A 12,044-nucleotide genomic window follows, 5' to 3' on the forward strand; every position below is an offset into this window, starting at 1 on the left:
ATAACTGCATGAATAAAACAATTTCTGTGACAAAATTTGTCCTTGACCTTTTTAATATAAATAAAAATAATTCATAATATCTACATATTATATATATGTTCATGATTGTGACACAATTTTTAGGACAAAAACTGACCTTGACATATGGAGAGACCTCAGATGAGTGCAACACTTCAGAGCATGCTCCACGGCCTCAGATGTCAGATTGAGGGTGTCACTGATGTCAATGTGGGTCACCCTGTCACTTATCTGGGTCAAGGTCAACAGCTGTGTATCAGTGACCTTGTGTTGATACTTAAGGTCAATCCTCCTCCAAAGGTCAGGGTCGTACACCAGTTGATGCCACAGTTTGCATACCAATGAAGCCCTATGTAGTAAATCACACATTCTTAACTGTCTTAGAATGTACACGAGTATTGTGGGCGGGAGATCATTAATATGATTGACAGCTGCATGCAGCTTTGGAGAATTGTTCTCCTCCTGGTCCATCCGCCTCCTTCTACAAGGATGGTTTTCTTCCTCCATTGTGAGTTGCTTCCCTTCCTCCATTGTGAGTTGCTTTCCTTCCTCCATTGTGAGTTGCTTCCCTTCCTCCATTGTGAGTTGCTTCCCTTCCTCCATTGTGAGTTGCTTCCCTCCCTCCATTGTGAGTTGCTTCCCTGTTATCCCTTTTATCTTTTTGTGTTCTTACGAAGATTTCAGGTGCCACGTAATATAATGTTGAAAATACTTAGTTACCTGGAAATGAATAACAGACCATTAATTTCTTAGTCAACGTTGTTGAAATAGCTTTAAATCTTTTCCAATTTTACAATTCAAGTATTACATAATCCGGTAGTATAATGTTATGCACATTTTAATAGTGAAAATGCTGAGAATTAAAGTCAGTGAGAGGCCCAATTTAAACTAGTACAAATGTACAAACTTAATTAACATTTTCAGCTTTTCTTTGTCTGTGATATAACATAAGGAATCAGTTTTAAAGGTTATAGCCCAATAACTTCATAAAAGATAAGCGACACAAAATGGGCGTGTCATATAGCATAACTGAAAAACGGTATTGGTTGTGTCGCGTAGTAATACATAGCATGTTGTACATGAAAAGTTATGCTTTTAATACGTTGTTTTAAATTGTACAAATTGGAAATAATATAAATATAAGTACATTGTGTAATAAGGAATCATTTTTTTAATATTATGAAGTGATAATTTCGGTCGGAGCTTTATTGGATTTGACAACGCCCCGACCAAAATTATCACCTCAAATTACTCAATGATTCCTTATATAAAGGTTTAGAACAATCATAATTCTGCTGGAAGTGAGCACTATATAGCAAGTGAGTTTAGCTCAGTTGGTAGAACGTTCGTTTTTAAACTTAAGGATTCGGATTTCGAGTCAAGTAAATTATTCTAGAACACTCCACGATTCTATCATGGTGGGATCACACGATGCAATTTTTCATCCATTTTCCATTTTTTGACTAAAATCATAATTGAGATATATTGAGATTACAAACGTACCTCTGTTTACAAAAGGTTAAACTAACTACCATATGTTGTTGCTTGTTGATTCTGACGGTGTCTGACTGTCGTTGTCGATTTTTTGATCGTACAAAATATCCGTCATTTGTCATAAATGTGTCCTCTGTTTCAAAATGCTTCTTTCCATAACCATTTTACTTCCGAGCACTATTCCATATGGCTCTGTTGTGTTGACATTGACATTCAGGGGGAAGCCACATAACTTTTCGATATGTCTCGGTGTTTATCCATATCACAGTTGGTTTATTCTAATTAATTTAGCCAGCTAATGAAATTCTCAATTCACACCTGCTGGCCAATATTTTGATTTTCACACCTGAGTGATCAGAACGCTATTGTCTGTTTTCCACTGTAAATGTATTTGTTAGCAATTACATGAGAATAGTTTAATGAAGAAAAAAATTATATATAACGATAGCATTTTTCAAAACTGATCAAATATTGTGCATGAAATATATCAAAATTTTTTATAATTTTATATATGGTGTTGTTATCATACACGAGCCAGTTTTTAATTGTGTGCTGTGTTTATGTGGTTCTCCTTGGAAGCATAAACTTCCTGTTAGGTATGTAGAAACACACAACTTTTAGGGTATTTTACTATATTGGGGTTTATGCAATATAATGAATATTTTTGTTCCCTGTAGACATTAATCGCCCAGGACATAAATCAGTGATGGGTGGGTGGGGGGGGGTCACTCTATGACCTCTTAATTGTTGTTAGCGACTGAATATATACATGACTGGGCGAATTTTAATGGTTCAAATTATCTCTCCATACAGTTTACACACACAACTGTATCTGATTGAATTTAAGACGGCGAAAAGCTGTTTGCAAGTGTATAAAGGGCGAAAATTACACGAGGCGAAAATAACCCTGTATGCAGTAATATATACTGTAAACAAACAAGCGATAAATATTTGCAAGAATCGCGAGAGCCTCTTTATTGCGAATTTTTCTGGCCGTGAACTAGGCTTTGTAATATATCGAGTGTGGATAAAACATGGTCACAAAAAATTGTCGTCTTGAACCAGATTATCTCCGGTAATTCGCGAAATAAAGTCATCGCCAATAAAAGTTGGTTTACAGTATTGATTTCAACAAAGTAACAACACTAGTGCATCAACATGTGCAATTACTTGCTCGACATTCAAGGAAAGTCTAGTTTGTAAATTTTATTTCATTTTCAAAAGATTTAACAGACAATTATAGGTATCTTATATAACCATGTAACAATTATAACAAATATACAGGTATTCAATAACAAACAAAATGCCCCTTAAAATACACAATAATAATAATAATAATATACATAAGAATTATAATTAAGAAGGCTCAATGGTCGTGGCCATTTTATTTAGACCTTATGAATCTCCCTAAGAAGAAGAACTCTAAAATTTATAAAGATATGGGAAAGTTATCAAATTTACAAAGTTCTGAAATTGTTCTTTATTAAATGAAAGTTTATAGCTTGAACATAGTTTTAAAAGAAATAAGTTAGATCTGATGGTTAATTTGCTATAATCATGGAGCTTCCCTAACATGCACTTATGTACCATATCTCGCAGAGTCAATATATTGTCCCCGCCCCCTATCTGCCAGAGGTACTAGGTGCTAGAAGCTATATGGTCATCTATATAGAACCATTTTAACAAGATCTTGGACTTTGGGTAGTTGTGTCAAACAGGCATATGTCAATTTATTGTTGGCCACTCTGTCATGGGTCTTTGAAATCAACAAGATTTGTCTGCTTTTGAGCAAAGACTACACAATCAGTGCATATTTTGCTTTAAATCAGTTAACTTGTTTTGACGCTACACATAGATAGTTACGTCCTACTGAAAGTCCAAGGTCTTGTTAAAATGGTTCTAAGCAATGCATTCAATTTCACAATAACAGGTTACACTCCAACAAGGCATATAAAGTCTTGACCATATCTTCCTCTCATTGACAAGTCTACATGATTTTGATCAGCAAGACATAAAATTAAAATTCACAATAAATAGGAGTTTGTTTACAGACGACACAATGTCTGATCACTAGACAGTTCACATCTTTCCATCAAACAGCATACTGAGTTTTTTAATTCAATTCTAGTCTAATTAAAGATAACATTTCCCATTCAATTCTTCCACTGAAACCACAAATACATTTATCCATTTTAACAAGACAATTCTATATAAAGTCTACACCAGCATGTTGACTTGATCATCATTAAACATGAACCCCTCCCTCCGGGCTCGCTCGATCAGTTTCTTGGACTCAAGTATAAATGTTGAGTACGTGATTTGTGGATATTTCGCCACGAGTTCTTCTACAGCATCCGCGGTGACTGCATCACATCGAATCAGACCAAGGTACCGCAAGGATTGACAGGTGGCGGACAGCGTGCGGATTCCGTTGTCCGTCACTTCCTGGCACCACCCTATGTCCAGGTTTTTCAGGGTCTTTGTGTACTTTCCCACCTCACTCATAACTGTAACAAAACAAAATCATGAGGAATCTTGAGGGTGTCATACTCAGTATCGTAAATATTTTACCACTACATGTACATGTATAAATCTATATGTAGGTAAATAAAGCCTTGGTACATCAAAAAATATTTAAATAAATAAAACAGGATGCGACAGTCCAAATTAAATACATTGTTTACTACACTTTCAGCCATGTCGGCTCTTCAGACAGCTATACAAAATTTAAAACATTGTTAGTTACCTTGTCAACGACATTGTCACTGTTAACATAAGTTAACACAACCTTTTTAATTTTGGCTAAAAGGGCTAATAGTAACTTTTTTAACAATATCGTAAGAATCATACCTAGTATTAATGCTTGTCAAATAAACAATACTGTAATTGAAAATAATAGTAATCAACATGAAAATTGCAGTTCATATTGCTTTAACAAACCTCTTCTGAAATGAAAAATCAATATCAACCTTTTTTTGAAGGCAGTGGGGTAATGGGGTGGAGCCATATGTGATAGGAATACCTCATATTGCATTAATTCACAAACTTTTTTGAATTTCTAGTCTTCTAGATAAAAATAGTGAACCATTTTTTTTGTGGGGGTGGGTAGCACAGAACTGCAGGTAGCTAGGTTTTTTTTTTTGGGGGGGGGGGTATTTCTGATCCACTTACAATGGTCCGTGACGTGACAGGACACACACTGTAGTAGGTGGAGCTTGCGTCCGTACTTAACGACCTGCAGCAGACACGCATCATCTATCTGTGGGTTTAAGGAGACGTTCATCGCCTCAAGGTCGGGGCAGTACTGGGTCAGGGAGGCGACATCTGCTGGCGAGATGCCAGGCAGGCTGGAGATGTCAAGAACCTTAAGTTTACGGAGCTGTAAAGTAAAACATTACCTGATATGCAAGGATGTATCATACTACAATAATACTTTGATAATTACTGCTGCATGTCTGAGTGCAAACTAAAGATTCTTATGTCTCAAATTATCGCTTTTTAAAACAAGACAATTTAATCTAAATTCAAGACAGGGCAAAACTACAAAATAAAGAAGGTGAAAATTACACAGAGCAAAAATAATCTTCTGTACAGTATTAACGTGTAGTTTTGTCTGAATTGTTCAGTTTCTTTTTCATGCCATTTACAATAAATATATTTAAAAGAAATGTAAGGCCAAGGTTATGAATGAGACAAAGGATTTAATTCTTCTGTTTGCTACTGTGTACAGGGTTAAATTTGCCCTGCGTTATATTTGCCCAGACGAGTGTTATTTTGGTCCTTCTTTAATTGCAAACAGTTTCGCACTGTCTTGATTTCACCCACACAAATTTGTGTGTAAAGAGAGATAATTTGGGACTTTCAAATTTGCTCAGTATTAAATTTGCCTGCTGACAACATGGGTCAATATAAAACAAGGGGCAAATATTTCCTTGTATACAGTATGGAAACTGTTGTTCTTATTTCTTTTTCTACCTAGTGCATATAAAACACCAGGTAATAAATCAACTTTTGTATGAAAAAAGTCAAAAAGATCCATTGATAACAAAATGTATAACAACTTCAGTTAAATAAACCATAATCCCTGTCCCTCCACCATACCTTGGTCAGGGACCGGACCCCCTTCTCGCTGACCCCAGAAAACATCAAGGTCACGACCTCAAGGTCAGAACACATCTCGCACAGCCTGACACAGGAAGTGTCTGTCACCTAGGAAACAGAGAAAAACAAACACATGGTAGAGGAACTCAAAAGGTTAACAGAAGGAACACGTAATTATAATGTTTTCGTGATACGCTCATGATTCATATTTATTTTAAAATATGTAATGTCCTTTGCGAAATAGATGTATTCATATTTTCAAGTAAAAGATGGGTGTGTCTTTTAACCCCAAGGAACCCCAAAGAACCCCAAGGAACCCCAATGATTGAAATTAATAACTATTAATACCCAAGGGGTCTCATTGGAGTTCATGGATCACCTCTTAGTACCCCAAGGACACCCCAAGGAAACCCTAGGATACCCCTACGAACCCCAATGATAGAAATTATTAACCACTGAAAATCCAGGGGTCTCATTCAAATCCAAGGTACCCCCAATGATAGAAATTAATAACTATTAATACCGAAGGGGTCTCACTGGAATCCAAGGGTCACCTCCAAGTATCCCAAGGATACCCTTAGGAACCCCAAGGATACTCATAAGAACCCCAATAATAGAAACTAGTAACAAGTGATACCCCAGGACATATTTCTGTTACCATGACAACAGGACCACATAGCTACCAATGAGTCCCCTTGGGGTTCCATTGGGTTCTATGGGGTATCAACTTTTATGAATCTGTATTAAAAGGGTATCCTTTAAGTTCCATAGGGTATCCATGGGGTTCCCTGGGATACCTTGTGGTGTTTGGGATATCAAAAAGACCCCAAGGTGTATCAAGAGATATAAAATTGTGTTATTAGGGTATCCTTAGGGTTCCTTGGGATATCAAAAATTATAAAATTTAAATTACTGGTGTACTGGTATCCTTGGAGTTCCTTGAATGTGTAAGGGATAACAATGAGTCCTAAGGGGTATCAAGAATTTTAAATTCGTATTATTAGGGTATCCTTGGGGTAATTTTGGGGTTCCTTGAGATATCTTTGGGGTTCTATGGTGTATCAAGAATTATGATTCGGTATTATTGGGGTATTCTTGGAGTTCCTTGGGATATCCCTGTGGTTCTTACAGGTGTGTCTGGAAAGTCAATGAGTCCCCAGGGGTATCAAGAGTTTTAATATTGTATTATTATGGTATTGGGTTCTATGGTGTATCAGAAGTTATAAATCTGTATTATTAGGGTATCCTTGGAGTTCCTTGGATATCCATGGGATTCCATGGGGTTCTTAGAGGTGGGTCTTGGATACTAATGAGTCCCCAGGGGTACCAAGAGTTTAAATTTTTTATTTTTAGGGTATCCTTGAGGTTCCTTTGGGTTCTATGGTGCATCAAGAGTTATAAATCTGTATTATTTCGGCATCTTTGGGGTTCCTTGGGGTATCCATGGGGTATCCTTGGGGTACCGAGGGGTGACCCTTGCACTCTAATGAGACCCCCTAGGGTATTAATAGTTATTAAATTCTATAATTGGGGTTCCTTGGGGTTTCCTTGGGGTTCCTTGGGGTTCCTTGGGGTAAAAAGACGTGCCGGTAAAAGATAAATGAATTCTTAGTTTAGAAAATCAATTTTGTCAAAAAATTTACTCTCAGCTGTGTTTAAACCTCATTTATATAAGTTGTGTTCAAAATTCCATTAAAACAAATGTGCTCAGACTCCTCAGATGTAAAATATGTTTATACATGAACTTGATGAATCCTTGATACAAATTATGTTCATGCCTCAGATAAAAAAAATCTTACCCAAGATCAAGAGGTTCATACCTCTGTGCTTATAATTTAGAAAAGAGTTAAAGTTAATACCCTTGAAAACAGATGTTTATGCCTCTGATAATCTGATACGTGATGTGTTCACACTAACATGCTAATGATATGTTCATACCTCGGAAAGATAGGCCAGAATAACCTCCCTCAGTCGTGGACAGTTCTCGGCAACGGCCAGAACACCGTCATCTGTGACGCGGTACGAACACCGACTCAGGTTTATCTTCCTCAGATCAGGACAGCCCTCCGCCATCTATAAATATTGTAATATTTGTTTAATAAATGATCTTTCTTTTTGCTTGAACAGGCACACATGTCTAACTCTATCAAATATTGACTTGTTTCCTTACTGTACAACTAATTCAGATTTATTTGGTATCCATTTTGACATTGTGTAACTTTTTATCCTTTTAATATGACATATAATTTTAGATTTTTTAAAATTCTGTACAATTGAAAATACATCTATTATATTGTAATATGGTTTCTTGTTTAAAACTCATGCTTACAAAATTTTTTTTTTAAATTATTAGATACAAAAAGGTTGAATTGAAGAATCAAATACTTGTGTAAAATAAGATATCTATTAATAGTAAATACTTCCGCTGTGTTTAGAATGTAGCAATAAAGTTTTCTTTTTCAATGACAAGCAAATTTACAGTACTGTTAAAGTTGTTATTTATGCACAAAGGGAAATTTACACTTATTAGGCAGTAAGCTTAAAATCATGGGAAAAAACACCTGTGCATGTAGTAAAAAAATTCAACTTAAGAGTGGTAAATCATGCATCTGTGTATTTAATACCCCGTATACCCACTCGTGTTTTTTGACCATAGAAAACGCGTTCTGAACCATTAGTGTAATAACCACTTTTACAGTTAATACTGTATAGAGAAAAATATTTGCCCCCGTTTTATTTTGCCCCCTTTTGCCTTGGTTGTCAACGGGCGAATTTTAAATTGAACAAATTTCACTGTCTCAAATGATATCTCTTTCAACACATACAACAGTACTTGGATGAGCTTAAGATGGAGCAAAACTCTTTTCAAGTGTAAAAGGACGAAAATTACATGGAGCGAAAATTACATGGAAAAAATAACCCTGTATACTGTTATCTGGCTATACCTTTAAGAGCCCATTGTTGGTGATTTTGTAGCAGCCATCCATGATGAGGGTCTGCAGTCTGTGACAATTCTGGCCCACCACCTCTAGGACGCCATCACTCAGCTTGTAACCCCTGGAGACAGAGAGCATATTTTAACATCTTACCTTGACTTGTGGAGTATACAAAGAAAAGCAATAACAAAATATTTCATATATGTCAATGTATTTGAAAGAATGCAATTTCTAGGATAAAATCTGACCTTGACATATGGAGTGACCTCAGATGAGTGCACCACTTCAGAGCATGCTCCACGGCCTCAGAGGTCAGATTGTGGGTGTCACTGATGTCAATGTGGGTCACTCTGTCACTTATCTGGGTCAAGGTCAACAGCTGTGTATCAGTGACCTTGTGTTGATACTTAAGGTCGATCCTCCTCCAAAGGTCAGGGTCGTACACAAGCTGATGCCACAGTTTGCACACCAATGAAGCCCTATGTAGTAATTCACTCATTCTTAAATGTCTTAGAATGTACACGAGTATTGTGGGCGGGAGATCATTAATATGACTGACTGATGTCACATAAGGACACGCCTCCTTCTTCACAGAACTCTCACCTCGAAATCTAAGTTTCAGCGTTGAACCTAAAGAGCCTTCTGACTTGACAGGTTCAGACACCAGATCTGATTTTTTATTCAAGTTCGGAACATTGTCCGCACTATTGTTCTGATCATGGAATAAACTCCAGGATGTCCGTCGGATATTTTCCGAACTTTCCCCAAGACTTCTCTGGATTTGGAATTTAGTTGCTCTTCTAGAAGTGATCAAATCTGTCACGGATGAGGGTTCGTTGTGCAGGCTGCTCTGTTTACCTCCCCTGATAGTCTCTTCTCCATTCTCAACGTCTACTTCTTTAATGTGATCCTCATTTGATTTGTTAGATGAGCTATTTCTAGAAGGGGAACAGAGAACTTCAAATCCAGGATTACAGACCTTATAAGCTACACTCTCCTGACTAGGACTACCACTGTTTGAGCAAGAACACAAGTTCATCAAGGGGTCCAGGGGTGATTTAGGGTCAGAGTTCATAAGGTCATTTGAGTCGACAGAATTTTCAGTATCTAAAGGACTTGCCTTATCACAATCGGCTGACAAATCTGCTTTAGAGCTACCCTGTAATGAAACAGAGGCAGTGTCTAGTTTGCCTAGCCTACTATTTTCAGTTGAAGTTTTAGGCAATGCACTAGTACTAGCTGTCAATTTTGAAGAGCACTGTACCAAATCTTGTTTAAATACAGGTAAACTAAGTGGTGTGGAATTCAAAAATTGTAATGATTCTAAAACTTGTAATGCTGTCTTTGAATTTGACGTTGAGGCACCCTTCTCTGGAAGATCAGCAGTGGAAGGGGAGAGTTCATGTGAGGTTACTGAGGTAATATTTATATTACGCTCTTGGCATGATCGTTTACAATCACAGAATCCATCTGAGTTATTACATTCACCTTGAGTACATTTATTACAGTTAGACTGGCTTAGACTAAATGAACAGTTCTGATTACTGTTCAATCTATTTTTATCACAGTCACATGACCCCGAGAGTTTCCCACATTCCAACCCCCCTGATCCACATGATCCGGAGCTCGAGGTCTGGATATCAAGATGGGATTCGGATTTTCTGTGTATCTCTGGAGAGCCTTCCCGCTCCTGGTCGGTCCGCTTCCTTTTACAGGGACGGTTTCCCTCCTCCATTGCGAGTTGTTCCCCTTTATAAACCTCACTTTTTTCTCATGAAGATTCCTCTGCCTGATATATTGTTGAAAATACAGAGTTACCTGAAAATAAATTACAGAACATTAAAGTCAGCATATTTGAAATAGCTGGAAAATGTTTCAATTTTGCAAATTAAATATAATAGAGTCACATGTTGTGCATCTCTAGTAATGTTTCTAACGGAAACTCCTGAGAATTCAGTCAATTTAAACTATATGTCAAGTCATACACTGGTTATAGCCGTATTATGAAATTACTATCTGAGATATCTGATCAATTGCTTTGAGATAGTATCTCAAAGCATTTATCTAGTTTATCCGATAAATCTCGTTGAAAAGGAATATGGACAAAATTGATGGCCTGACAAAACAAAATGTGCAAAGCTGTTCTCTTCTGGAAAAAGACTTAAGATAGTCGCAGTTCCAAGGAAGGTACGTATGACTTGAGAAAATCGTAGGATCTAACTGCGAGCAAAATTTATCATTTATGGAGACTACGTACATACCCACTGTGAACCGAAGGTTAAAATAATTTGAAGTTGCCTGGAGAATCTAACGTTGTAGTATTGTTCCTGCAAAGTGTCCGCATTTGTCCATATACTCACATAAATTTGTTCACTGTTTCTTTGCATGAAAACTTTAATCCAAAGCACTATTCCCAATGCCTGTGGCTCTATAATCTATTGTGCTGACATTTCGGGGGAAACTTGTGTACTACGTCACATTATTTTTTTTTTCGATAGTTCTCTGTATTTATCATTTTCTTCGGTCTTTCGATCCCGATCAAAATTTTACACCTTTCATCGGACGGACTTGCAAAAACTATCGTGAAAATGCGTTTAGTTGAACACAAAGAAAAAAAATACATAACTCGCTAATGAATATCTCAGACGTTGTCAATGCAATTACGCCATTTAAATTAATGGCGAAGCCCAGGCCCCATTATGTGTTCATTGCTCTTCCATCAAGAGAACCCCCCTAGTACCCCCCCCCCCCCCCCCCCCCCGCCAGGTTTCAGAGTGCAGTATTCAGAAAACTTATCTTCGAAGAGATTGTTAAAAAATGTCCATGTAATTTGACATCATTGACATCAACAACAGTGTTTGTACGTGTAGGTTTTCTACCCAAAAAGCAATAAATTGACCAGAGACATAAATAACATGTTAATTATTTATGTCTCTGCGTTGACGAACATATTATTCGATCATTCACATATTGCACTCCTCATATTTTTTAAATCGAGTTTTTAGTTTTTACATAATGTGGAGATGATAATTTATTATTAAGTTTGTAAATAATTATGTTTTACTTGATTTTCCATGAAATGGTTCAAATTTAATTACATATGTAGCTGGAACGCAGATTCGACTCATCCCAAAAAAATCTCGACAAGCCCCAAAAATAGGTAATTCCCCAAAATCATGAAAATCCTAATCAGGGAGGGGGGGGGGGGTTAAATTTGTAAATCTAGGGGAAAAAAATTAATAGAAAAAAAAAACCGGGGGTACACCCCCCTCCCCCGATTCTTCTTGCCTTTTACATGTATATTTATAAAGGTAAGTGCATGTATGTTGTACAAATTTGAATTTAGACAAATATAATATGCAACCATAAGAATTTTATTATACCTAAGATAAAAGCTTAAGAGTCTTCATGTTTTTTTTCTATAATGCTATCAAAGACTGGAATGCATTGCTTTTGGAGGAAAAGGAAATTAATTCTAAACAAAAAATTGAGAAA

General features: G+C 36.7%; 2 protein-coding genes across 3 annotated transcripts; both read right to left on the bottom strand.

Moving 5' to 3' along the window:
* Nucleotides 1-52: 52 nt before the first annotated feature.
* LOC128172352 (F-box/LRR-repeat protein 17-like) lies at nucleotides 53-1,717 on the bottom strand. The gene is made up of 2 exons (XM_052838154.1): nucleotides 1,522-1,717; nucleotides 53-738 (listed from the first exon to the last, which is right to left on the bottom strand). The coding sequence occupies exon 2, from the start codon at nucleotides 643-645 to the stop codon at nucleotides 100-102; it is 546 nt and encodes a 181-aa protein (XP_052694114.1). The 5' UTR covers nucleotides 646-738; nucleotides 1,522-1,717; the 3' UTR covers nucleotides 53-99.
* A 1,165-nt stretch (nucleotides 1,718-2,882) lies between these two features.
* LOC128172335 (uncharacterized) lies at nucleotides 2,883-11,011 on the bottom strand. Of its 2 annotated transcripts, none has more exons than XM_052838132.1 (7): nucleotides 10,910-11,011; nucleotides 8,798-10,367; nucleotides 8,559-8,670; nucleotides 7,552-7,686; nucleotides 5,614-5,721; nucleotides 4,684-4,891; nucleotides 2,883-4,019 (listed from the first exon to the last, which is right to left on the bottom strand). In XM_052838132.1, the coding sequence occupies exons 2-7, from the start codon at nucleotides 10,282-10,284 to the stop codon at nucleotides 3,730-3,732; spliced, it is 2,340 nt and encodes a 779-aa protein (XP_052694092.1). In that variant the 5' UTR covers nucleotides 10,285-10,367; nucleotides 10,910-11,011; the 3' UTR covers nucleotides 2,883-3,729. The 2 variants fall into 2 exon arrangements, with proteins under 2 accessions (XP_052694092.1, XP_052694091.1); XM_052838131.1 differs by having other exon boundaries at nucleotides 10,811-11,009.
* Nucleotides 11,012-12,044: the final 1,033 nt, after the last annotated feature.

This window comes from Crassostrea angulata, chromosome 2 (genome assembly GCF_025612915.1).
Source record: "Crassostrea angulata isolate pt1a10 chromosome 2, ASM2561291v2, whole genome shotgun sequence".
Lineage (NCBI taxonomy): Eukaryota > Metazoa > Mollusca > Bivalvia > Ostreida > Ostreidae > Magallana > Magallana angulata.